The sequence below is a fragment of the Doryrhamphus excisus genome, linkage group LG16 (assembly GCF_037039965.1).
Source record: "Doryrhamphus excisus strain RoL-2023G ecotype Guam linkage group LG16, RoL_Dexc_Guam_v1.1, whole genome shotgun sequence".
NCBI classification, from domain to species: Eukaryota; Metazoa; Chordata; class Actinopteri; order Syngnathiformes; family Syngnathidae; genus Doryrhamphus; species Doryrhamphus excisus.
This window is the reverse complement of record NC_136372.1, coordinates 18736625-18764613: the sequence shown is the minus strand read 5'-3', so window position 1 is coordinate 18764613 and position 27989 is coordinate 18736625. Positions and strand designations below refer to the sequence as shown.

General features: G+C 49.0%; 1 protein-coding gene across 2 annotated transcripts; it reads left to right on the top strand.

The window, feature by feature from the left end:
- Positions 1-27972, top strand: usp43b (ubiquitin specific peptidase 43b). Of its 2 annotated transcripts, XR_009119631.2 has the most exons (16): positions 1-738; positions 3410-3556; positions 11249-11364; positions 14444-14536; positions 16218-16353; positions 16705-16849; positions 18709-18871; positions 19895-20006; positions 23335-23438; positions 23835-23912; positions 23993-24122; positions 24222-24555; positions 24706-24864; positions 24936-25109; positions 25597-26809; positions 27172-27972. XR_009119631.2 is itself a non-coding variant. In XM_058049994.2 (15 exons), the coding sequence occupies exons 1-15, from the start codon at positions 112-114 to the stop codon at positions 26715-26717; spliced, it is 3639 nt and encodes a 1212-aa protein (XP_057905977.2). In that variant the 5' UTR covers positions 1-111; the 3' UTR covers positions 26718-27972. The 2 variants fall into 2 exon arrangements, 1 of the variants encoding a protein (XP_057905977.2); XM_058049994.2 differs by having other exon boundaries at positions 25597-27972.
- Positions 27973-27989: the final 17 nt, after the last annotated feature.

The window sequence follows — 27989 nt, the reverse complement described above, 5'->3', positions numbered from 1 at the left end:
AGGCAGCGGCGCGGCGGGAGGGGGGGGGGCTGAGGAGAACCGCTTGTGACGGCGACGGTCTCGCCCCTCGGCGGGCTTCCTGGGGGTACACCGGCGGACGAGAGGCACACGATGCGGAGCGGGAGATCGGAGCCGTCGGGAGGCAGCGGAGGTGCCGCCATGGAGAGACGCGACGCCGGGAAGCAGGAAACGCCGGCGTCCAAGGAGGAGAAGCGGAAGGAGAAGAAGCCGAAACAGGTCAAGATTTTCGGGAAGAAATCCCTGAAGTCCGTGGGGACTTTGATGAACCGGATCATGAAAAGTCTGGCCACTTTCAGCCACTTTGGAGACACGCAGGACGCGGAGGACGACGACGGGGGCTTTGGGAAGGGTGCACCTTGCACCCTCAGCGCCGGTTCGGGGGTCGTCAAAGAGGACGTGCAGGCGCCTCGGCCGGCCGGGAACCCCTCTCTCGGCCGGGAGAGACTACTTTACCGGTACGGGGACAAAACCCCGGGCGTCCTGGGCCTGAAAAACCACGGGAACACGTGTTTCATGAACGCCGTGGTCCAGTGTCTGAGTAACACGGACCTGCTGGCCGAGTACCTGGGACTGGAGAGGTACAAGCTGGACCTGAGCGACACCCCGGGGACCGAGGGGAGCCGCCTCGCCAAGGGGGAGGTCACGGAGCGCTTGGCCTCGCTTGTTCGGGCTCTGTGGACTCTGGAGTACACCCCGCAGCTGTCTGTGGACTTTAAGGTACCCTCGGACCCCAAACCGTCCTGCAGGGAACCATGGCCGCACGCGGGGTTGGATAGTGAAAAGAAATATTGAAATGACCCCAAACGTCCCATATGCAGTGCCGAGGGCTTACCGTTGTGACTGTAGTGCAAGCCGAGCTAAAACTCAACTCTGAATCCTAGACGTGACTTCCTGTCCTGTCCGCCCCCCACTCCTCTCGCCAAGCAAGGGGACACATTTTATTTATCTCTTAAATGTCTTATTTTCTCGTATGTCCACCATATTGGATAATAGGAGTGTAAGGCTGACTATAGGGGTGTTACTTCATGTCCAGAGGTCTCTAAAGCTGCACATATGATCTTAGTGCCCCATTGGGAGAAAGCAGCACCCTTTAAGGGTTCTAAAGCGCCTCCGTGGTGGTCCAGGTTTTGCTGTTTGTTGCTAGGCTGCCATGTCAGCGTTTGAGGGACGAGCGTTGGTGGGGACGGAAATAGAAGCTCACCGGACTTGGCATCATCATGCCACCTTGTGACACCCGTCATCCTGTCAGATGATAACAAGGCATGTGCTTGGTGTCGGCGGACACTCAGAGGTCACCAGGTGACTCGTTGAAGTGACCCCCCCCCCCCCCACAGAGTCCCACTCTTGTCCTGAAAGGGGGTGCAAATAAAGCATGAAGAGGGCTGACTGCTCCTGATGATCAGGTGCTGTGACAGAGTCCTACGAGGAGATCCTCAGGCTCTTCTACACCCATAGATGGGGTGGGGTGGGGGTGGGGGGCACGTTATCTGCCTGCAGCTCTTTGTGCTGGTTTCTGTGAGCTGAAGCAGGAAGTAGATAATATGGACTAGTGAAGAAAGAAAGTCTTCAATGGATCTATTCTTAGAAATGCTAACGATGCTGTTGGAAAAGGATGCATCCAGCGTTTAGGCCCAGTGGATCACGTTAACCTATATTGATCTCCACAACTGCCCCCCCCCCCCCCCCCCCATATATGTGTACTTTTCACATGACATTGCGTCAAGGAAAGTGAAGCACACATCAACACTGGCTGCATGACCATCATCTAGGATAAAGATGGCATCCTTGAACATGTGAAAGGATCTGCTACTATGAAATGGAGCGTGGTAACTAAACGTCCTGTGACTTGGCTTGTAAGCAAGGACGTCTTTACGGCGTATTGACAAGGGATTGATGGGACCATGGCGTCTATTTTGACGAAGGACATAGTGGTTTGTGGAGTCCTGAGCTGGTCTCGCTTCGAAGGGGCCGTGCTGTTCCTGAAGCCACCATGCAAATGGAAATGTGTCCCCGTTTGCTGAAAGGAACGTGGATGAATGAAACGGGCCGCTTGGCTGCCGCGTCTCGGTCAGGAGAACAAAACAAAGCAAACAGAGAAGTCCTGCTGAAGGCTTGGCGCTTTGCCACATTCCACTGCTCCACCGTTCCACCGCCACCTGGCTTGTCGTCATTTGTTGACTCCTTCGTTCTCCTTGGCTCCTTATGATCATTGTGCCACAACTCCTAGGGTCTTCAGCCTGTCGTGGGAGCACATGTGGGCTTTTGATGCGGTCTGTTCTTGTTTTCCAAATCCCCCCTGGGGGGGCCGTGTTTGTGCAGAGAGGCCAGGAAAGGGACAAAGCTTGAACCCCAAACACTTACTCAGCAGACGTTTAGCGGCTTCCATAACACGAGAGGCCTGAGACGGGGGGGTGGAGGTACGTACGAGGTGGATGAACAGGAACATCATCTCTACCATCAGCTGCATGGCTGCCAGACATCAGAGAATCGTGATGCCATGCCATGCCATGCCATGCCATGCCATGCCATGCCATGCCATGCCATGCCAATGCCATGCCAATGCCAATGCCAATGCCAATGCCATGCCATGCCAATGCCAATGCCAATGCCAATGCCAATGCCATGCCATGCCATGCCATGCCAATGCCATGCCAATGCCATGCCAATGCCATGCCACCATTATTGAATTCCCCTTAACGAATGTTCACACCACCAACCCGAAATATGCTGTGAAAGTCCTTATGTTGCTGCGTGTCGCTTCTCCACGATGAGCCGTGTGACGCCGCCACCGGCGTGGAAGGCACACGAGGAGTGGATTACCAAGCAAAGATTACAGTCTGCTGCCCCCGCTCCTGTAATCTCTCATCTGTGCTGCTTTTTCTCTCGGCTGCTGACAGCGATAGCAACTTTTAAGTCCTGTCTAATTGATTTTGGGGCCAGCCCCGTCTGAATTCAGATGAGGGTGACTTTACCTGTATTATCACATAATCATCAATTATTACACACTTGGGGTGCATCAGATGTTTTCTGTGGGAAAAAACATTTTCAGAGGAAATGGGACCAAAAATCACTGAATTGTCAGGTTTATGAAGGCTGCAATACAGTACATGCTATGGAGTAGTACTGCTGAAAGCATGTACTGTTCGCTCCACCTGGACTAGCAGTTGTTCAGTGTACTTTCCACTGGGTGTGTACACACGTAGTACGCATGTTCCTCTCCAAGATGACAATTTCAGCATTTTCAGCCTGCAGCTGGTCCTTTATTCCTTCTGAGGAGATATATGACCCTCGCTGGCTTTGGCTTTGTCTTAAAGCTTAGTTGAAACCACGGGTGGGCATTTTTACTCCATCATGGAAGTCATTTCTATTTCCTGATTTCTCTCCGCAGACGATTGTGTCTAAGTATGGCTCCCAATTCCGTGGCAATTCCCAGCATGACGCTCTGGAGTTCCTCCTTTGGCTGTTGGATCGCGTCCACGAAGACCTCAATCTGGCTTCACACAACAACAACAACACAAGCAAAGCTTGTGAAGAGGTGAGGACGCTGCTTCAGTACAAAGATGATGTTATGATAATGATGGATACTCAAAGATATTCTTAGTACTCCCATCTATACTACCTTTCAACGCTTTCAGACAAATTCCCATGATTGTTGCCCAGAAGGAGTTCAGACAGTGGACGCTAGCTAGTAGCACCGTGTACAGGAAGAGCTACACTTGCTGTTAGGAAATAGTAAATACAACCCCTCCCTCCTGCATCGAGCGCATCTGGCCTACAGCCACGCCCACATAAGGAAGCCCACCTACTGTATGTGTGAGTTTTTGAAGGCCCCTGAAAGCGAGCGTATTGAGCCATCCCAAACTTCTTTCATGGCTCCCTGGCAGTTGCGCAACATCATGATCTGAAACTTTGTTGCTAGTGTCTTCGTTTGACAGGAGAGTACAACATTCTAGATCCATTTCTAGGACCCCTTTAACGACAGTACATACTGGGATGGCACCAGTCTTTGTCCTGATGTCCCTGAAGTGTTCACGGAGCTTCCCACTCCTGCTAAAGTGTTATGGAATTAGGTTAAGTAGTGTCTGCATATTCATATTCACATCCAAGCATAAAACATGGAGGCAGAGCACAGGGATGGACCAGGACCCCATCCATCACTGGACCAGGAAATAAGCAAAGAAAACCAAAACACGAACCCCGTGTCAGCCAGGAGACAGGAGTCCAGATGGGGCTGGGATGGGTACTATGGCATGCAGGTTCGTGTACCTTGCTAGGAATGTACTAATGGGTACTATGGCATGCAGGTTAGTGTACCTTGCTAGGAATGTACTAATGGGTACTATGGCATGCAGGTTAGTGTACCTTGCTAGGAATGTACTAATGGGTACTATGGCATGCAGGTTAGTGTACCTTGCTAGGAATGTACTAATGGGTACTATGGCATGCAGGTTAGTGTATACCTTGCTAGGAATGTACTAATGGGTACTATGGCATGCAGGTTAGTGTACCTTGCTAGGAATGTACTAATGGGTACTATGGCATGCAGGTTAGTGTACCTTGCTAGGAATGTACTAATGGGTACTATGGCATGCAGGTTAGTGTACCTTGCTAGGAATGTACTAATGGGTACTATGGCATGCAGGTTCGTGTACCTTGCTAGGAATGTACTAATGGGTACTATGGCATGCAGGTTAGTGTATACCTTGCTAGGAATGTACTAATGGGTACTATGGCATGCAGGTTAGTGTACCTTGCTAGGAATGTACTAATGGGTACTATGGCATGCAGGTTAGTGTATACCTTGCTAGGAATGTACTAATGGGTACTATGGCATGCAGGTTAGTATACCTTGCTAGGAATGTACTAATGGGTACTATGGCATGCAGGTTAGTGTATACCTTGCTAGGAATGTACTAATGGGTACTATGGCATGCAGGTTAGTGTACCTTGCTAGGAATGTACTAATGGGTACTATGGCATGCAGGTTAGTGTACCTTGCTAGGAATGTACTAATGGGTACTATGGCATGCAGGTTAGTGTACCTTGCTAGGAATGTACTAATGGGTACTATGGCATGCAGGTTCGTGTACCTTGCTAGGAATGTACTAATGGGTACTATGGCATGCAGGTTAGTGTACCTTGCTAGGAATGTACTAATGGGTACTATGGCATGCAGGTTAGTGTACCTTGCTAGGAATGTACTGATGGGTACTATGGCATGCAGGTTAGTGTACCTTGCTAGGAATGTACTGATGGGTACTATGGCATGCAGGTTAGTGTACCTTGCTAGGAATGTACTAATGGGTACTATGGCATGCAGGTTCGTGTACCTTGCTAGGAATGTACTAATGGGTACTATGGCATGCAGGTTAGTGTACCTTGCTAGGAATGTACTAATGGGTACTATGGCATGCAGGTTAGTGTACCTTGCTAGGAATGTACTAATGGGTACTATGGCATGCAGGTTCGTGTACCTTGCTAGGAATGTACTAATGGGTACTATGGCATGCAGGTTCGTGTACCTTGCTAGGAATGTACTAATGGGTACTATGGCATGCAGGTTAGTGTACCTTGCTAGGAATGTACTAATGGGTACTATGGCATGCAGGTTAGTGTACCTTGCTAGGAATGTACTAATGGGTACTATGGCATGCAGGTTAGTGTACCTTGCTAGGAATGTACTAATGGGTACTATGGCATGCAGGTTCGTGTACCTTGCTAGGAATGTACTAATGGGTACTATGGCATGCAGGTTCGTGTACCTTGCTAGGAATGTACTAATGGGTACTATGGCATGCAGGTTAGTGTACCTTGCTAGGAATGTACTAATGGGTACTATGGCATGCAGGTTAGTGTACCTTGCTAGGAATGTACTAATGGGTACTATGGCATGCAGGTTCGTGTACCTTGCTAGGAATGTACTAATGGGTACTATGGCATGCAGGTTAGTGTATACCTTGCTAGGAATGTACTAATGGGTACTATGGCATGCAGGTTAGTGTATACCTTGCTAGGAATGTACTAATGGGTACTATGGCATGCAGGTTAGTGTACCTTGCTAGGAATGTACTAATGGGTACTATGGCATGCAGGTTAGTGTACCTTGCTAGGAATGTACTAATGGGTACTATGGCATGCAGGTTAGTGTATACCTTGCTAGGAATGTACTAATGGGTACTATGGCATGCAGGTTAGTGTATACCTTGCTAGGAATGTACTGATGGGTACTATGGCATGCAGCTGAGGGGGGGGGGGGGGACAAGAGCAAGCAAGTAACGTGACCATGAGCTAATGTCTCCTCCAACAACCCAGGAAAGCTCTCCCCCAGCGCTTGAGGACTCTTAGGAATTTTCTTGTTACAGTAGGAGTGAGCCGGAGTGAGCCGGAGTGAGCCGGAGTGAGCCGGAGTGAGCCGGAGTGAGCCGGAGTGAGCCGGAGTGAGCCGGAGTGAGCCGGAGTGAGCCGGAGTGAGCCGGAGTGAGCCGGAGTGAGCCGGAGTGAGCCGGAGTGAGCCGGAGTGAGCCGGAGTGAGCCGGGATGCCTAGGAGAGGTGTTATTCCACTTTTCCACTCCCAACCAGAGAATGAACAAGCTGTGTTTGTAAGGCTTGTGTTCATGGTTTATTATTTGAAGTACTTAGTAGAGTAGCGCCATCGTCCAAGCTAAGTGTGTATCAAAGTAGTGGATCTACCAGCAAATACTAGCTATCCTTGAATCCTTGAACCTCCAGGGCTTGGACTGAGGCATTCTGGCCTTGATTAGTCGATGGTTCATCACTTTGGAAACAGAGCAAGTGCGATGCTCTCTGAATGCGTGTCTTTGTAGGTCGCAGGAAGAAAGAGACACTTGTTAGGCGGGAGAGGAGCGAGGTTGGGCTGTTCATGGTGGAAGCGTGGCGATGGAGGCGGAACAGTAAGCGGTAGTGACAGTGGGAGAGGTCGGCAACTAGCGAGAGGGATGACTTCTTTGATTCCACGTGACGTTTCTTCCTGTACTACCTGTACAATGTGGCGCTTTTGGCGGCTACAAATGTTCTTTTAGCGATAGCTCCACGCATCTTGGTGGTCAGCAGGTCTACAGACCAGCGGTGGGCCGCATGCTAGCGATGGATCGGACACCTTCTTCCTGAATATATTTATGTTTAGTAGGAGAACAATCCTTTATTCCAAAATGTTTGCACATACACTGTATATACAATATGTACATATACAGTATATACATATATACAAAGAGTATTAAGGCATATTTGTACATGATGACTGTGAATGCTTCATTGGGAACGCTAGAATCCACTGCTGGGATCCATCACGCGATGGTGGGTAAGCAGCGTTCTTTCTACTCACTAAGCACAATGGCAGACATGGCGCATTGATGGACATGGAGCCCGTACGCCGGGTCTCCAAGGCTAACGCTAAGCTAATGTCTCCCCAGCTGAGATAGCGTAAGGTCCCATTCCCAAACACTCCTCTGTAGTGCTTTCTCTACCGCAGCTGGTATCCGTCTCTGTGTTTCCACACGTGTTTGAATTATTCACATCAATGCCATTACTGGGAACACCGTGCCCCCCCTTTTACAACCTGACTCCCCATCATGAAAAGCCCATAATCTCCTCTTGGAGGTGAATCACTCAAAGCAACAGTTTTTGAGTTGAATTATTGAAAAGATCCGCAGTGGGACAGAGTGCACCGTTAATTTGGGAGATTTAAGGCTCTCATGCTGAAGGACGGATGTCCAAGAGTCCCATTTAATGGGGGGGGGCTGCTTCACTCAGCATCCTTCCTACTGGAATGGTTCATGACCGAATGCAATACTGTTTCCAAGACGTCTTTTAATAACGTTGATCCCCACTTGGTGGATCACAAGGCGTTCATCTTCTGGCGTCTTCATCTCCTTCCTTCCTTCCTTCCTTCCTTCCTTCCTTCATCATGAGAATGTTTGTCTTAACCGCATGCTGATATTATCATACGCAAATATATCCAATAACCAATACACTGATAATTCTTGCTTTACATCACATTCCTCAGGCTACGGGATCGCTGCAGGGACGTAACAGACGGCCGTCACTAGCATAGCAAGCTACTGAGCTAACTCATTCGTCTCTCCAATTGACTTTCTAAACTCAGGAAAGTGTTTCACACAGACTGGGGAAGGACAAAGAAGCCCAAAATGTACCACTTCCACACAGCATGACCCTCGATCTCAGCTACAGCCTGCTATAGTACATATATATACATATGTGATATTTACTATGTACTATATAGTCAACCACAAAACGGCCATCATATCTGAAGGAATCCATCAGTTGATACTTGGGTAGTAGATACTTGCATCCAGCCGCATGGACAGAAACAACACCCCACCTCACCCCACCCCACCCATCATGGTTAGGGTCACTAAGGGAGTTCCAAACCACGCTGCTGAAACGGGGAAAGAAGCTGAAAGATGAAGCTGAAAGATGAAGCTGAAAGATGAAGCTGAAAGATGAAGCTGAAAGATGAAGCTGAAAGATGAAGCTGAAAGATGAAGCTGAAAGAAGAAGCTGAAAGATGAAGCTGAAAGATGAAGCTGAAAGATGAAGCTGAAAGATGAAGCTGAAAGATGAAGCGGAAAGATGAAGCGGAAAGATGAAGCTGAAAGATGAAGCTGAAAGATGAAGCTGAAAGATGAAGCTGAAAGATGAAGCTGAAAGAAGAAGCTGAAAGAAGAAGCTGAAAGAAGAAGCTGAAAGATGAAGCTGAAAGGTAGAAACGTGGACGTGAAAGAGCATCTGACAAAACGCAACGCCGGCATGGCCAAGAAAGAACGCCACTTGAGGAAGCAGGGAAGGATGCCAAGTACTGGAGCGCCACCTGCCAGCTGAACGGAGGGCCAGAAGAGGCAAGAGTGCTTGTTGTCAAGGACATCAAGGATGTGGATAAATCACCATGGCAACAAGGACGATGGAAGCTACAAGCCACAAACATAAGAGTGATGATGGCCAATGATATCACGACCGTGTCCGAGGGCCTACTGGCAATGCCAAAGCCACCTACGTTCACCTACGGACGCAGCCCAACATGGCGGAACTTTCCATGTGCTGAAATGATGACTTGTTCACCTTCAGGGGCGTCGCCGTGTGGACGGTAAGGGAAGGAAACATAAAGGTGCAGACATGCCCCTGCTCGGGGTGCACCAACCAGCCGTACCAAATAGCTCTCCTTATCGCTGCCCCCCCCGACCCCCCCATCTCTGTAAATGAACTCCGGCCCGCTGATGACATCCCAGCCGACAGCCGGGCTCCAACCTTGTTGCACGGTATCGCTGTCATTTATCTCAATCCCAGAAATCAATTACAGCACCCTGGGTGTCCGGGTGAGGGGTTTCATTGTGCTCACCTCAAGGCCTCTCTGGCGGCGTCCAGATGAAGCAGAAGCAGCCGTGGACAATTCTCTGCTTCTTGTCAATATTAGCAGCTTATGCTTTTCATTTCTTCATGTTGCTGCCTGTGTTTGGCCCACAGCCGCACGGCCGGCCTGCAATTCTGACATCTTATTATTATTATTATTATTATTATTATTATTAATGTGTTCTGCCATGAGCTTGGATGCATCCCCATGTATTTAGCGGCTAAAGAGTAGGAGTATGTGTACATTTATGCTGGTCAGATATTGACTGGAATGTACGTCACACACTAAACATCTAAAAACGTGCTTTACCGTATTTCCTGCAATGGCGGCCTCTGCTCTAAAAGACGCCATACCTCCATTAATCACCAATCAAAAAGCAAAGTACTGTTGGACGAGCAGCAGACGAAGGAGGTCATCCTGTCTGGCTTTAGATCAGCCATCATCGTTTAGATCATCGTCACCTCCTGCCTTCCTGTTAACTCAACTGGCACGCCGCACGGTGCTTACTGGCTGAACTGGGTGGGAGTTCTTCACCAGCGATAAGACCAACTATGTCTGCAAACACTGGTGGCCTGAATGCTCCTTTCTTATCAGCACATAGATAAGTCTGGAATCCGTGGCTGGACGAGGGAGGGAGGGCTGGGACGTATAGAGCATGCGGTTGGGATGAACTCTGGTGGAAGGTGAAGGACCCCCTGATTGGACAAAGAAGGTCCGGTTTCAGTCTCGCGTTGGGCGTTAGCTTAGCTTGGAAGAATGGATTCTCCACCTGAAACGGTGGGGAACTGCTAAGGTCTGGCATTGATCTTTCATTCTAGAACACACCCTGGACTTTCCTCTCCCTTTTGGACGTTCTAAGCCTCCTTTTAGCCCCACTTCCCAGTGAGGTCCCAGTGAAGGTCGAGCTGCCTGGAACAAAGACATGCTGTATGGGAGGAAAATGGCAGTGGTAGTCGACTTAGAAGGCCTCCAGCACTGATCCATTTGGGTGTAAAAGCACTGATTAAATGGCATCTAATGACTTAATGCATTGTGGAGCACCTCATGGGACCACTGATGGGGTTGATGGTGTAGCAGCGGAAAGCCTATTTGGCCAAGCCGTTTGGAGAATGGAGTGTCTTGCTTGGGATGGATATATGAGAATGGAATGTGCTGGAGGTCGGCATTGGAACCAGCAGCAGCAGCTCAGGGCGGGCAGAAAGTGTCAACCACATTTCAATCATCTATCCATTTTGATACAACTTACTCTGTTAACGTTCACAGGGAAGATGGAGTCTATCCCAGCCTATAAATACGTCCTTTTGGACTCACCGGGAACCCTGAAACGCCCCCCAGGTCCATAGCGCCAGCATGCAAACGATAAGATTGGGATATGATGAAACGCAATGTGAGATCGGGAGCTTGGTGAACTCGCTGTATTGAAAAAGCAGGCAGGTGGAACTCTGACGATCCCCTTAGTGTTGGTCATAATCATTAGGAATTCTGTATGACACTCATAATGTTTTGACAAGGTAATACTATACTGTGTATTACCATGCTGTGTATACTACTGTGTGTGTACTACTGTATGAAGGTCATTGTTCTTTTGTCATGAATGCATAAAAGTCTGTGTGGATTTTTTCAGTCTTTTCTTCCCACCTTTTATCTTGATCCAAGGCCAAGTTCTCCTCTTGGAAAGATGGAAAAACAACATTCCCATCCCATGGGTTGTGTTTATCTCCGTCCCCCATTTTCTTTTTGTTGTTTTCACTGATAGCATCTGACAATTTTACAAGCATAAAGTGGATTTGTGAAGAACACAGAGCGTACACTTTGTTAATAACGCACTGTATGTGCCGCAGGGTCCCATTGGAGATGAAAACCTGCTGGATCCTGACCTGTCCCTGTCCCTGTCCCAGGCCCAGCAGCCCACAGTCCAGCATAGCTTTGTCCAGGAACATTTTCAGGCCCAGTACAAGTGAGTTGTCCATTTGATCAATTGAAAGATGAACGACACATACTATGACACAACATGCAGTTTATGTAAAGTACTTGACATGGGCATCATCTTAAGATGATGCTACACACAACACAAACCATCAGGAGGTCCTCAAAGCAAACACCTCTCTCACTCACAGTGCGACCAAAAATAACAACTAACACATGCACCACGTGGACTATGCAGGTATGGGAATAAATACATAAGTTCATGAATGTCATAACAAATGTCATAACTTCCTGTTAGGTGATGTAGATGATGCATGCGGGCCCCCCAGAATAATGTCCAGCTCTAATGGGCTTGAGACACTGGCCGTGGTGTTGCAGGACTGTGGGCTGTTGGTGTGGGATGCAAGGGATCTAGGGAGCATTAGTCACACAATCTTAAAAGTCACAAAGTACTTTTAAGTACATCCACAACAATGTACTACTTTTCCCTCTCAACTTCATCTCACGTTTGTGAAGATGCATCGACTAGTTTATTGATCCCATTTCCAACCGGAGGCATCTTCAAAGACTCAGCTTCCCGAGATTTACTCCACCCTCCGATTGATGAAGGGTGCCCCCCCCCCGCCCCCGCCCCCAGCACCTCCACCTGACAAACAAGTTTGTCATCTTTACCGTCAGCCTAAGAGCTGACATAAAGGTGATGCCAAAAGGCCGCTGTTCCATCTCTAGGGTTTGTCAGCGTCGCTTGTGTGAATTTGAAAGCATACCAAAATGTACAGAAGGTGAGTCACCGATGCGTAGGTTGCTTTGTTTGGGCACAGGATACTGTGGAAGGTACAGTACATGCAGTACTAGTTGGTGTATTATTCTCATTCCTATTTCTATCCATTTGGCCGATGAATATGCCTTATTGTGGAAAAGAGGTATTGCAGGCTTAGGGTTGGGTGTGGTATCTAAGGTGGTAAACGTCTTTAGTTCTTTGTCCTTGACAACATTGTAGACTTACGGAATCCCCTGACTCAGACTCGACCTGCTGTGATTTAGTTTGGAGAAGCTGAGCTGCCAGATCCTCACAACATTAGCAGCTCAGTGTGACGGTGGCCAATAGTACATGTCATCCTGCGTCTCCTCACTCCTCAACGTTCAAATACCTCAGCTGGGACTCTCATAGTCACCATGCATAGATGATCGTTTCTTCTGAAGTCCCGCCGAATTAACACGTGACTTTGTTGTGATCAATGCAAGGCAACACGACATCAGCGATCAACAGACCCAATAATGCTCCCACTGAGCCACTGTTCAGTCATGGCAGCCAAGATACAAGTTGACCCAAGTGAGGTCATTGGCCAAACAAAGCACTTTATTGTCTTATTGTGTCGGCTAGAAGATCATAGACTCCAGCTTATGTATTTATTTATGTATTTATTGATTGCCTTTTGGATGACAATGCCACCCACGCATCTACTCTTGCTGGAATTACACCCCCCCCCCCCCCCATTTGACCTGCAGGGCCAGACTGGTTCAATTGGCTCTTCCAGTTTATGAGGCCAGTAAATGATCCGTTTTATGAGGGGCGGACTGCAACTTGATTCACTGACTGATGGGGACCATCTTTGTTTTACTGCTCTGTTCCAGGGCTTTGGCACCGTCAACCGGATGCTTTGTTCATTTCCAACCAGGGATGGCCATTCCGTACCTTTCCTTCAGTCGTGTTCCATTCTTCATTTGGTCGTACAAGACGTTGCTAAGCTAACATTGACAAATACACAGGCCAACACATAAGTACTGTATGTTATGTACTGTACGAGTGAGTGATGCTTTTTTATTTTGAAGCCATTATAAACCAGGACATAAAATAGCAGTGAAGCATAGACCTTCAGCTTCATGGTCTGATTTTTTACCACCAACATCTAGCAACCTTTCCTGCCGTCGTTACCTTTCTGCTATTTGGTCATTCAAAGTGAAAGCACCCATCATTCTGCTCTTCTGTTGTCACCCGTTCATTATAAACAACAATGTGGCAACAGAGTAGCACAAGCAGCGTTTTTAAAGCGCATGCAGACGTAGATAAAACTGCCGGTTGCTATTGGAAATCCAGCCTTCCTTCCTCAGGCTTCGCATGCTTCCTCCATTAGTCCATCACCAGAACATGGCCTCTGCCTTTCAAGCGTTTTCCAGCAGCGGGGGCCACATCTATGTTTCAGTGGGGCTCGAGTGTGATTTGCATGCATGGAGTGCAGCAGCCCCTCGCTGGTTCCTGGCGAGGATCAGACATCCGTAGGGCGGCCATTCCACTATGCCAAGAGGGAGAGATTCAGTGTCAGCTGGGCTTGCCTCAATAGAGCCTTAGTCACCCCCCCACCCCCACCCCCACCCCACGTTTCCACCCTCTATCTGGTGTGTACTTTATACTATGAGTACTCCCTCAGTTCACTTGATCAGAAAGTAGACTTCTTCCTTGCAGTCTAGTAGCATTTTTGGAAAGATGACAGAAGAGAATCATTGGAATCCATCATCAGGAAAGTCTGACCTCACTTCCTGTGCCGCCATCGTGGCGATACGTTAGCAGACGTGTTAGACGTGTTAGCAGACCCGCCAACGACTGCACGCTTTTTCCAGCCTCCATCGTGTAGCTGCAGGTTTGTTGATGTCACAGCAATGAAAATAGAAGCTGCCTCTGTATCTGCCTGTCCAAAATAAATATGCCATGATGACTCCAGCTTCTTTGTCACATGATCTGGAAATGTTGGACAAAAACTTGCATCCAATCCCTTCTTTCAACCGCCGTGGTCTCTGGTTCCTTGTCTCCAGCCCAATAAGTGGCTCCAAGGTGTTCCTCAGAGATTAGATTAGGTTCAAGTTTAATTCCCAACAAATGAACTGAAATTGAAAGATGATCCCATCCAAGTCCTGGTTGTTTCCTGTTGTTGTTCTCTATCCCACGGTGGCGGCCCATGGGCTTTGGAGATGGGAAGCTGGTCTGTTCCATTCCCCAATCTGGGACGTGTGCATGATGAAGCCCACCCGTTCCTGTCAGATTGAATCAGTAGATGACATTGAAACCTAGACCTGGGACTACACTAATGTGACTGGGTTCTATCTTTTGCCAGATCGTCTCTGACGTGTCCTCATTGTTTGAAACAAAGCAACACCTTTGACCCTTTCCTGTGCATCTCGCTCCCCATTCCTCTTCGGCAGACCAGGTGAGTCCTGCTCTTTTCCGCCATTTTACAATGTGATCCGTTCTTCCATCGGGAACAGAGGTTGGGTCTTCTGATAAAACCGACCTTGTGGACTGGCATCCGCATCATGTAGCACACAACAGGAGGTGTGTCCTCCTTTTTACACATGATTGGAAAACACCTTGGCTGCACCTCCTGTGGATTGTGCTCAAAATGCTGTGGATGCTACCGCAAAGCATGCAGGGAAGCCAAAAGCCACATGACGGGAGTCAGACTGTTATGTTTATGTTGACTATGTTGAGTAATGGCGTCCTGCCATTCCAACGGCTTCCCAAGCTCCCTGCTGAAAATAAGGAGCGGCTTTCTTCAAGTATCTCTTGAGCAACTCAAGGAAGCCCAACCTTCTACTGTCATGCTGATGTTTCATATCTATTACCCCCCCCCCCCCCCACGCTCCTGCTGCATGTTTGTGGATGAGGGAGGCATTGGAGCGAATACTCAGCCAGGGTCTCCGAACTGCGGCCTCCCGCTAGATTGAGTTTGAGACCCGGCATTAGGCAAATGTTTATGGCCAATTAGCAGCCAGTCCAGCCATGACTGGATTGATGGCAGCCATGTTTTTCAACCAGTAGGAATTTGGGTGTAATAACGGCGCCCCCACTTGGTGTTTGTCGGACCGAGGTGAACCAGATCCGTTTTCAAATGGTGTTTGTGTGCAGATATCGTCACAGGCCCAAAGCCGTCTACAGACCTCCAGACAAACACGTCCCGTGCCAAGCAGCCCAAACCCAAATTGTGTGCTGTCATATTGCATTCTTTGCATAATGGATCTTTTGGTTTACCCAGTATGGCTGCAAATCTATCTTCTACTGAGGATGCTGTGGACCTTCTGGATGTATTTATAGAAGTCGGAAACCAAGTTTAGGGGGAAAAGAGCCTCACAAGGAGGCAGACCAGGAGCACCATCTCCATCCACCCATACACCCACACACCTGTGTTGTCGTGCTGCCATCATCGTGTTAGGATAAAAGCGTTGGATTCCAATGATTAACCATCAGGGAACATTCCTTCTTCTACTTTGTGTGTTTTTGGAAAGTACATGAACTCCAAAGGAGATAAGACTGCGTTTCCTGGAAGGCCTGAAAAAGTAGCTGGACTGTGTATGGATCGGCCTGACATGATGGACACTTACCCAATCCAATACAACGGTAGTGTTTCACTTAGTTTTGGAATGTGGTGGTACACCCCGACACTTTCCAAGCTGCAGTACTGCAGTACTGCCACGTAAAAAACACGTGAGAAAGAAGGTGTGGTCACGGTGGCCTTGGCAGGTACGTATACCTGATGATCCATTATGGCGGCTCGGCGGTGGGAGCGATACCGCTAACCCTTTGTGTGAGGCGGAACAGCCAGGCAACATTCCCAGCCGGGAAAGCCTGCGTAAAAGGGGCTCCTGCCCCTGGAGAGGTCAGAGCCAAGGGCTCCCGGCTTTTAAAAATGCAACAGATTCCATGATTTGGCCGTCCTAAAACTTAACTCCTAATGATCCATTATTCATGCTAAAACGTGCTGATTTATTCATGGCCGTCTTCTTTTGTCCCTCCTGGCCGGAGCGAGGAGTCAGCAGTAGAAACGGTAACGAGCGCGGCTTAGAGGTTGGGCTTCCTGGGACTCCGCCTGACTGCATGTTGGTCCCCGGCAGGCCCCTGTGTGTGACTCTGGTGTTCGGCAGCAAGGGACAAAGGTACCTGAGAGTGGGGCTGGCCGTGCCGCTGTTCGCTTCCGTGGCCTGCTTGAGAAGGATGGTGGCCGATGAGGGCAACATCTCCCCGGACCAGGTAACCGTAAATAACCATTAAAGTAACTATAAAAGCAATAGTCAGACTCCAAAAAAGACTTATTTCAGCAAAGTCACGGTTTGTCCCCCAAAAAAGAATGACAGCTTTCAATGAATAATCAGAGGACCTTGAAACAATACAATCCACCTCGTCGTGGCCATTGTAGCGATGTAGCGGAATAGATGGATGGGAGAAGCACTGAAGGCTGAGGCCAGCGGGGCACAGAGAGGGACGCCCCAGTCCCTGTATGGGATAATGGCGGAGCGGGAGTTCAAAAACCCTAAAACCATGAGGTGAAGGAAACGGTCCAGGCAGGTCTTCATGACCCCCGGTGCATGTGTCCCTCCCCAGGTGATCCTGACGGAGGTCTACTCCACTGGCTTCCAGCGCTCCTTCTTTGATGAAGACCATCTCACCAGCGTCGCTGAAAATGATGTCATCTATGCCTTCCAGGCTCCGCCCCTCTACATCAGAGGGGGCTCCGCCCGCACTTCAGGTAATTTAGGGTTACCAAATGGAAATCTCTGGCAGATGTTTATTGCATTTATTCCAACAATCATTTTCAAATCAAGTCTCTGAATTGAAATCAATTCTGAGAGCCGTCGGTGCCCCCCCCCCCCCCCTGAATGATTTCCAAGGAAAGAGACGAGTTGCATTATGGGTACGTAATTCCCAGGCTTCCTGGGGCCGCACGAGGCTGACGTAGTGATGGAGCGTCGGGCGTGTCTAATTATAGTTTGACCGTGTTTAGTCTGCTGCTTCCTGAGCGGCTGTTTGTCCTTGCTGTGCTGCTTTCAAGGTCAAAGTCCCAAAGCGCTGATCCATACGTCCATACGTTGTTTTCACGCTAGCTGGCCCAGCTAAGCCTTCAGGTTCCCTCGTGCACCCTGAGAGAGTTACAGACGTGAGAGACGTCCACGTAGATATGCTATAGTGTTTGACAGGATGCCATAAAATGTTGGATTTAATGAGGGGGGGGGGGGGGGGGGGCGGCCGCATCCTGCTGTAACGCTCGGTAGGACGGACCAGCAGGTGACCTCAGCATTCCTCTTTCCTCTTTCGTGAGCCTTTCACTGGGCGAGGAGATTCCCTTCACGGTGGCCAGAGGTCCCTTCTCCAGTGATTTAGCCCCCCTTTAGGCCCCCCCCCACGGCCGCCCGATGAGACAACACTAATCAATAATAAATGAACAGCCGTGCCTTGTCATCAGGACGAGCGTTCACCGGGTCAAGGTATTGCATCAGCCAAGTCATGTTAAAGCATTTGCAGACTTTGATGACTTCTGAATAGCCCCCCCCCCCCCCCCCCCCAGCACACAGCTGACCGCCCTCAGCAGGCCCCAATTACTCCTGCATGGGGAGGGATGCGCTAACACCGAGATGACACTCATGGCAGCTACCGCCGGTGATCAATCAAGTGTCGGGAGAACAACCCCTTTAATAAAACATCAGGTTTGGGGGGGGGGGGGGCTCCGTAACTTTGGCCAATCACTGACTTCCTGTCTGAGTGGGATTTGCTGTGTGATTTATCACCGTCAACCTCGGAGCGCTGACCTGCGTGCGGAGCTCCGAGGTTGTCGAGTGTGTGATAAAAACGCAGCCCCGCCGCCGTCACATTTCGCCGGCATATTCTACACCCCCACTTTGGCTCTGTCAGCCCCCCCCACTTCCCCCCTCCGCGTCAGTGTCAACACGAGGCGGGGCAGAGGCGAAGTGGCGCTGGCTGGCACCTCGTCACCAGGCGGCGAGGATAAGAGGATGCATCAGATAAGACTTCCTGTGGGGAGTTCAGGCCGCCAAGCGTCCATCTGTCCCGTGAATCAGTCGCCCCTAAAATAGAAAGCTGCTGTCTCATCTCTGCCCCCCCTCGCTCACGCTTGGGGCGTTAAGTTTCAAGAGCAGGCCGACAACGCAGTCATCATTTCAAGAGGAAATCTGAAACGTTATCTGTCTGTCACCAAAAACATTATTTAGTCAGGCAGCATCATGAATACTCATAATACTCATAATATAACATAAAATAACATTTTACCATAAGGAATCCAAGCCAAAGCATCTTTTCATACTTTTACAAATTGGTTCCCTCAGTCAATTTTTGCAAAGTAGGATGTTAATAAATGGAATCATCCCCCAGTAGGGCATAGAAAATGTGTTTATGACCATTATTAGAGCACTGTAGACATGAAATAACACCCCTATAGTCACCTTTAGACTGTTTACATAACATTATGCAACACTAATTTACCACTTCCACACAAAATGAGAGGAGAGCTTTTTACATATCAAACATACAGACAGAGGCCAAATGTCTGACTGTCTGTCTAACTGAGGTTCCACTAATACGCTTCATCTCCAGGCTACCATCACAGTCTCCCGTCGTCTCCGTTTGCCACCGGTCCTCAGGGTCAAAGGTTACCGGCATCCGGGGCTTTGTCCTCGGAATTCCTCAACCAGGGCGAGCCCATGAAGATCCTGCTGTTGGTGTGCAACGCGGCAGGAGCAGGCCAGCAGACCGTGAGGTACTCACACGGGTTCCGTGTGTCCTTTCCTCTTTCGCTACCACGTAGCGTAGCGTGGTCCTCGGGTTTGGTCGACTTCGTTAGCTGCTAAGTCGCTCACACGGAACTTCAACATTTTATATCTACGGTAGCGGTCATTTCAAGGGCATTTCACCCCCCTCAAACACAAATGCCAAACATCCGCCCCCCCCCCCGTGATGAGTCTGACATCAAACGACGGAGGAGGCCAACATCTGGCCGGCTGCAGATCCATCAGACACATGGATCAATGGAGGTGGGCTCGCCAGCACGGGCGTGGGAAAGTCCAATGGCATCCGCCGCAGTCAGTCAGTGTGGGTTCGTCCTTCCCAAATGACGGGTGTCGTTGATCCAAGTACCCGCCCGCCCATGTCGGACTCGGCAGATGACGGTGGGAGGACGTGGCTCTGCCAAGGAGATCACATTGGAGGCCCATTCCTCAAGCTGCTTCTTCATGGTCGAGCAGTGGACTGGTGGTTGTATATTATTGGAATGTGTTTATTATTAGAATCATTCATACATTGATTTCAACATATTTGGTGCATTCCAATATTGAGTATTGATCTCGGGATTGGCCTGCCTTTGCTTCCTGCTAGTTTAGACGCTGTTGATTGTCATCTCGTAGTACGCCCAAGGCCTGCTAACGTCCTGTAGTTGTCGCTGCAATTCCTCCATTTCTATTTTGGGAGGTGTGTGTGTGTGCGTGTGTGTGTGTGTGCGTGTGTGTGTGTGTCTGTGTGTCCCTCGTACTTCCAGGATATTGCAGTAATGCTGTCACTGCGTAGCTCCCATTGTGGACTCCTACCCATAAATCCCAGCCAGTTGAATATGTATTATGTATAATCATACAATGAATGTGTCATGTGATCCACGCTATCTCCATGCTTCCATGGAGATGTTCTAACGACAATGTCGCTCGAATGCCGCTATGGTTTCTGGGATGTGGATGACACCCTGCCGTGTGAGCCAAGCGGTGTTAATGTGGGCCCTTTGTTGGTGTTCCAGGTTCGGCCCCCCATTCTTAATGAGGGAGGATCGGTCTATTTCCTGGGACCAGCTGCAGCAGAGCATCCTCAGCAAGCTGTACTACCTGATGATCAATGGGGCGCCGCCACAGGTACGGAGCAGCTACTCATGATAATGTGGCGAAGATGCCACGCTGCTGGCGCATTAGTACTACATTACTACTACATGGTACAGGTGCTTGCATTTATATGTCTTTACAAAATACTACTACTACTACGGGAAAAGAGACGTCTTGATGTAACCTCTTTTCATGAGAAACTTTAGACTGATCCGTCTCTACTTCCCAATCGGATAAAAAGTTGGATTCGGCAGCTATCTGCACAACACTGGAAGTTCATCTGAGCACTCTGAGTGTGACCAATCACGGTGGACTGGGCGTGTCTGGAGGCGGGTTTTAATAAATTAGATCCATTTTCACGGGAAGCACGAAATCCACAGAAATAGAGCTGAATAGGTGCAGATTGTGGAAGATCTAGAAAGCTTCCTGTGCTGGTTATGGTGTATAGCTGCTCTATAGGACTACTACTACTACAACTACTACTATTGTCCACTACTCAAAAATGATAGCATAATAGGTGCCCTTGAAGTAATCCATAAATAGACGGTGAAATAAATGATATCAGCACCAAATCCCAATCCCAGCAATGTTAAAGTGGTCTGATCATGAGATCCTGACCTGTAAGGAAGGTACCATGTGTCATCAGGGAGCAGAAACATTGTTTTTTAACAAATAGCTCGCAGGCGTGCACGGGGACATGATTTCCCTCCTGCGGGGCTAGATGATACAACGATGCTCGGCCCCAAAAGGACACAGTATGGCACAAGCGGCAAAGCGGCAAAAAGCAGCTGGAGGCAGAAAGGAAATGGTTTCATATGGTGGGAGCTGTATTCCAGATTTACAGCAGCTTTGCAAAACATAATACTGTTCATATTTGGATGATTCCAAGCATTTCCTGGGAATAAAATGTATTCATTATGAACCAGTCCATGTGGAGGCTTTTTCAGATAGCTTAGCATATATTGGCTACAATGGATTGTTTTTAGCATCTTGGAGTGTCACCACGTGCTGTAAGACATTGCATGCGGAACGCGGCCTGAGGGCCGCACTACTTTACGTGGAACTACTTTATGTGGTACTACTATTTGTGGCACTACTGTGCGTGGTACTGCTGTGCGCGGCACGCAGTACTACTGTGCGTGGCACTACTGTATGCGGCCCCCTGGCACGCGGCATGCAGCATGTACTACGTAGCGGCATACAGTAGAATGAAGTTTTGTGGCGCCAACCTCTGGCCCGGAAGGAGCGATGCTCAGAGCAGATGTTAGCTCTCCTTTTGAAAGCAAATCAATAGCCGCTCGCATCAATGAATTACGGCGTCAAGTGGATTTTTCCGCTTCCATCTAATTTTAGCCTCAGCAAAAACGTGGAATCAAAAGCAGTCCTTCTTCTCTCCGTCATTTTCCCCGCTACTGACTTTGCTGGAAAGGATTTGAAAAGGTTGGCATGATGCTTAGCAAAGCAAGAATAGCAATGTAATCTATTCTAAAACACCCAGGCGGCCGCGTTATTGATCATTTTGTTGCAAGCTGAGAGAAGAATGGCGTTTTGTTGGCACAGATGAGATTTATTGGGCCTAAAATATTCCGGTTAGCCGTGCGCGCTGAAAGTGGCAAATAGCATTGAGTGTGAGCAGCGACAGTGTCAGTCCTTCACGCTGACGAGTGCTCCTTTTGCAGCTGAAACGCACACCGCACCCTCAATAAACACCCAGATTAACCACGCCGCTTTGGGAAGACCAGTCCACAGACGGAAACATTCATAGTCGGGTATGGAACTATGTAGTAACTATGGAAACATTCATAGTCGGGTATGGAACTATGTAGTAACTACAGAAACATTCATAGTCGGGTATGGAACTATGTAGTAACTATGGAAACATTCATAGTCGGGTATGGAACTATGTAGTAACTACAGAAACATTCATAGTCGGGTATGGAACTATGTAGTAACTATGGAAACATTCATAGTCGGGTATGGAACTATGTAGTAACTACAGAAACATTCATAGTCGGGTATGGAAGTATGTAGTAACTATGGAAACATTCATAGTCGGGTATGGAACTATGTAGTAACTACAGAAACATTCATAGTCGGGTATGGAACTATGTAGTAACTATGGAAACATTCATAGTCGGGTATGGAACTATGTAGTAACTACAGAAACATTCATAGACGGGTATGGAACTATGTAGTAACTATGGAAACATTCATAGTCGGGTATGGAACTATGTAGTAACTACAGAAACATTCATAGTCGGGTATGGAACTATGTAGTAACTATGGAAACATTCATAGTCGGGTATGGAACTATGTAGTAACTACAGAAACATTCATAGTCGGGTATGGAACTATGTAGTAACTATGGAAACATTCATAGTCGGGTATGGAACTATGTAGTAACTACAGAAACATTCATAGTCGGGTATGGAACTATGTAGTAACTACAGAAACATTCATAGTCGGGTATGGAGCTATGTAGTAACTACAGAAACATTCATAGTCGGGTATGGAAGTATGTAGTAACTATGAAACATTCATAGTCGGGTATGGAACTATGTAGTAACTACGGAAACATTCATAGTCGGGTATGGAAGTATGTAGTAACTATGGAAACATTCATAGTCGGGTATGGAAGTATGTAGTAACTATGGAAACATTCATAGTCGGGTATGGAAGTATGTAGTAGTAACTATGGATACATTCCTAGTCGGGTATGGAACGATGCTGAAGCTACGAAAAACATTCATTGTGAGCACCAGACTTCAGATCAATGATTTGCGGGGCTTGTATTGTACGGTATTGTGTAATATCCCCTAAGGTTGTGTTCCAGTGTATATGACCATACCAAAACCTGAGGAATGCGCTGCCTTGCTCACAGGACGGAGCGTGGGTGTTTGTGTTTGAGCTCAGACTTCATCCACAGAGCAGATTTCATGAAAAGGAGGAAATCTGTTCCATTTTAGCAAAACGCTCTCCTTCAGTCCTAATGCACCTCCCATCTGTCTATCATCCAAACTGTATGTACTGTACTGTACCGCAAAGGGGGACTACGTACTGGATGTCAATACAGTAGAACTTTGGTTAGCATACGCCCCGGTTAGCATGCTTTTTGGTTAAAAGCTTACATCTAAACTCTGCCTTAGTTTTGTACATTTTCTTGAGCTAGCGAGGTAACCAGTTGACCTCAAATTCATATCTTCTGAACTTAGAACCCAAATATTGGGTACCCCAATCTTGTAATTGGATATGCATCGTTTCTTATGGCACGGATTCATGACGCAAACCAAGGTTCCACTGTAAATAATGTGTATGTGTATGAACCCCAAGTCTTCTCACCCTCCCCTGTTTTTTATTCCAGAATAACCGAGTGCTCTTCAACATTCGCGTAGTGGGAGGATCATCATTTTACAGCTACTTGTCACCTCAGGACACCCGGCCCCTCTACCACCCTGCCGTTGACAGGTGGGTGTGGGACGTGGATGTGGAGCTTTTATTCAATGGCTGTTTGGGGGCAAAGCACCAGCTGGTGGGGTGGAAACTTGGGGGAACCGCCTGAGAACCGGCGCTGTGTTCCCATGTGGTGTCCCATTCCCGTTCCCATGTTTGTGTGTGTGTGTGTGTGCTACAACATAGAAGAAGTAGTCTCGTCATGTCTGTCTTCCACGGGTATGCTGACATCTAGTGGCTAAGGTGCCTCAGTGTACAGTATATTACTTTATAGTTTATATACGTATATACGTATATGTAGTATAGGAGTTGATGCAGTATAATAAAACGTCCTTGATGAAAAGGATAGCAGCATGCTACAGTCGCTGGACCAAAGGCCTGAATAACGTAGACATGATCTCCCCCCTTTAGGGCGCTAAGACTCTGCAGCCCAGGAGGACCCCCGCACGTGAAGCTGATCATCGAGTGGGAGTACCGGATCAAAGACTGGTGACTAGTCCCTGGAGCTTTCTAAGCATGTTCCCTTAATAGTTCCCTTCACACTGAGAGCCGTGTGTCCCGGCCCCCAGCCTGTTTGGAAACATCCAGGAGGAAGTGGTGAGGGATGCGGAGAGCGTTCGGACCCAGCAGCAGCAGCACGTGCAGCAGTACAGCTGCACCCTGGATGAGTGCTTCCAGCTCTACACCAAGGAGGAGCAGGTACGCTCGGGGCGTCTTCTCTTCATGACTCCATGAGTCACGGGTCTAATCATCACGGTCTAATTTACAGCCTGATATTTTCTTCCTCCGTCCCCCCAGCTGGCCCCCGATGACGCCTGGAAGTGTCCTCACTGCAAGCAGCTGCAGCAGGGCATGGTGAAGATGAGCCTGTGGACGCTCCCGGACATCCTCATCCTGCACCTCAAGCGCTTCAGGCAGGTGGGCGAGCGGAGGAACAAGCTGACCACGTTGGTCCGTTTCCCCCTGGCGGGCCTGGACATGACCCCCCACATGGTGAAGAAACGCAACCACGCCGCCCAGGACCCCGGCTGGAAGCAGTCCAGACAGCTCCACCTGGCTCCTCCTGACTTCCTGTATGACCTGTACGCCGTGTGCAACCACCACGGAGGAATGCACGGCGGCCATTATACAGGTCAGCAGGACGCAGCTCTCATGTTGAAATGAAATTAATGGTCCAACCAGAGCCCAGACCTAAAGCCAATCTGGCCACCAGGCAGTCCCGCGTCAGGACAGGAAAAGGCTGTACTTTGGTAGTCTCATCATCTCGTTGTTGTGATGGCAGCCTTCTGTAGGAACTCGGTGGACGGCCGCTGGTACGGCTACGATGACAGCAACGCCGATCCGCTTCCCGAGGGCGATGTGTGCACACGCGGCGCCTACATCCTCTTTTATCAAAGAAGAAAAACCATCCCTCCTTGGTCGGCCAGTTCCTCCGTCACCGGTCAGACCTTCAGCATCTTCTCTTGCTTGTTGCCTGGCAACTTCTCTGACGGCTTCCCACGCTTCTTCCAGGCTCCACCAGCTCCTCCACGTCCGATCATTGGCTGGTGCGGCTGACCGGCTGGACTGACAGGGGGGCCCCGGCGCCAGCAGCATCCGGCTTGGGGCCCCCGGTGCCCGTGCGGCCCCCGGAATCTCCCGAGCTCCCGGTGTTTGGAGAAGACGGCTCCAGGACAGCAGGCACAAGTGATTATATGGCAGCTATGATATTGGATATTATGTATTATACTCTTATACATTTTACTAGCATACAATTTCAATATGTTGTTTTCATATCCTGACAAATATAATGAAGAAAAGCCATAATGCCACGGGAATAAAGGCATTAGTGCAAGAGGAAAACATTTTGGAGAATAAAGTGAAAATATGAAGAGAAATTTGTTGTATTCTAACCAGACAAAATATAATGACAATCAACTTATTATGAGGGAAAATGATGTCATTTTCATAGCAGAGTTCCTATTTTAAGGGTCGTAGTATCATGAGAAACAAACTAAGTCATTTTGGAAAATGAGGTTGGGAGAACCTTTGGGAAGAAAGGCATCATATCAGGACAAAAGATGAGGATTATTTAAAAACAAAGGCCAAAATGTTTGTACGAGTACAAGCTGAGATGTAGTTACTGCAGTATATATGTACACAGTAGAAGTACATGTGTATTTCTTGGTTCCAGATGGATTTGAATCCAAACCCTTTGTCCGAGGAACCCAGGGAAGAAGTCTGAGCCTGAGATCGCCGACCAAGCCCAAGGAGACCCTGAGCAAAGTCCTGCCGCTGCGATGGTCCTTCGGCGCCAAGGACCGGCTGAAGCGTTCAGCGGAGACCCAGTCCGAGGAGCTGGTGGAGTACCTGGAGTCCGGGCGCCGCCCACGATGTACCAAAGATCCCATCATAAAGCTGGTGGCCACCCCGCCGCAGAGGCACGGCCCTGGAAAAGAAGCTAGGCGGGAGTGCAGCTCGCCGAGCGGAAGCAGCTTGAGCTGGACCGAAACCTGCTACTCCCCCAAAATCCCTGAGGGGCAAAGCAGGCCCGGTGGGGAGAGACACCCCAGCCAGGGACCCGACGGCCGGGATGACGGCTCTCTGAGGTCCAGGTCGTCTCACAGGAAAGCAAGGCCGGACCAAGGCAGGACGGCGGACCCCCAACTTCAGAGAGTGGCCGTTTTAGGGGGCCCGGTCAGCCACAGTGCGCCCCCAAGCAGAGACTCCACGCTGAGGAAGGACAAGGTGCATTTGGGGGGCAGCGCCAAAGTCCAAAGGGAAGCCTTGTTCCTCCAAGCTGTGGGACAAAGAGGACATGAAGGTCAGAGCCAAGACAGCCTCCTGGCCTTTTTCAGACCCGCCTTCATTCGGAAGGACGCACCAAGGTCGCCGCTGAGGGATCCAGACAGGCGTGTCAACGGGTACGGCCATCTCGGAAAGCTGGCGAGCGCCGACTTGAGCCGGCTGTCGCTCTCGAACGGAACCCTGAGCGCCCCGACCAAAGACGATGGCAAGGTCAAAGCGCTCCCGTGCTGCGACGGGCGCGTCTGCAAGGCGGCGCCGATGAACGGACAGGCCGCTCGCTTGGACTGCGGCGACATCAAGCGCGCTCACAGCTCCAGCAGCGTCCGGACGATGATGGACGTGACGCTTCGCGGGTGCGCCTCGCTGCAGAGGAACGGCGATGTGGCGGTCCCGCCCGTCCCCCGCATCCTGCTCTCTGATAGGCCCGGCTTTGCCACCCTGCAGAGGACGCGATTCAGTACCACCTCCCTGGGGAGGCACAGACCCGGCCAAGAGCCCTGCTGTTAAATGCTTCTTATTGGCTTCAGAGCACGCGGACGCTGGGGCCACGCCCTTGGCAAGGTTTACGCTCCAGGACCGGCCACCGATTGGCAACTATGGTGTGTTCAAGTACCGATGAACGGATGTGCTTACCAATGATTGCTGACTAAGGGTGGATGAGGGATGCTTACTGTTTAGATTAAGATTAAGATTAAGATTAAGATTACCATCCCTTTTAGTGTTTTTACACAAAATCATTTGACACATTAAAACGCACTCATTGATGAGGATTACACTAAAACACTACCAGATTTACACTCACCTCTCATTTAGGAAATGATGGAATGAGGAACCTGATATCTCGGGTCTGGAGCCAATGACCCGCCATGGAGGAGGCCGGGTGAAATATGCCTTGTGTTGTTGTTCATGTTCATCCATGGCAGCACCTCATGGAGAGACTAATAGCTGTATTTTCCATCAGTGCCTGTGTGACCTCCACAATGACCTTCGAGCCCTCAACCGACACGGCCAAGATGAAACATCACTCAGACGTTCTTCTCTCCTGCGTTTCTACCGTAGCGCTCGTTTGTTAGTCGTCTTCCGTGTGTCTTAAAGCTAATCTATGCAGAGTCCTTACCCACGTCATGGTGGGACGACCCGGGGTGCCGCCCTTCATGGGATTCGCTTTCGAAGGTGACAAAGGTGAGGCTCGGCCACGCCCAGAACATAATAATACACGGCACCGAGAAAGGAAAGCACGGAAACTTTTGACTTTCTTATAGTGTTGACCTTTACTGAAGGGGGAGTGGCATGGCACCAAATGGTTGCTATGACGACCACATACTAGGGAATCCCTGACTCATGTGGTATTGGGTACTATTTGGTGAAATCATACCAAGAAAGGCGGCGTAGGAAATCCGAGGTCCCACAGTGTCTCGTATGTCAAGCCCACGTTGAGGTTGCGTGGCGTTGGGCCAACTTGGTTCCCCTAATTGAGACTTTATTTGGTGAATATGTGGAGATTCTATTTTATTACTAACTTTTGTAAGGCTACGTTTTGTATGTGATGTGTCGTCATCTGGACAACACGAGGAAGCGCTCCATGGTGTTGTCACATCCATTCCCGTATCCCACTTTCTATGGTGTCCACTTCCTGTACCGACATTTTCTGGGTTGCACATTAAACACTGTTTTTATCACAAATGAGTTGATTGTTGTACAATGGTTTCTCAAAGCGCATATAGAATATTTGACACCATTTTGGCCTTTTTCACTTCCTTCCATATGTCATGTGTTTAT

What these genes read in the sequence shown, in the direction of transcription:
- usp43b (XM_058049994.2), top strand. Translation starts at nt 112, where the DNA reads ATGCGGAGCGGGAGATCGGAGCCGTCGGGAGGCAGCGGAGGTGCCGCC. An exon ending in GGGCTCCGCCCGCACTTCAG is followed by an intron (nt 16,850 to 18,708) that starts GTAATTTAGGGT and finishes CTTCATCTCCAG; the next exon opens with GCTACCATCACAGTCTCCCG. An exon ending in GCACGGCGGCCATTATACAG is followed by an intron (nt 24,556 to 24,705) that starts GTCAGCAGGACG and finishes TTGTGATGGCAG; the next exon opens with CCTTCTGTAGGAACTCGGTG.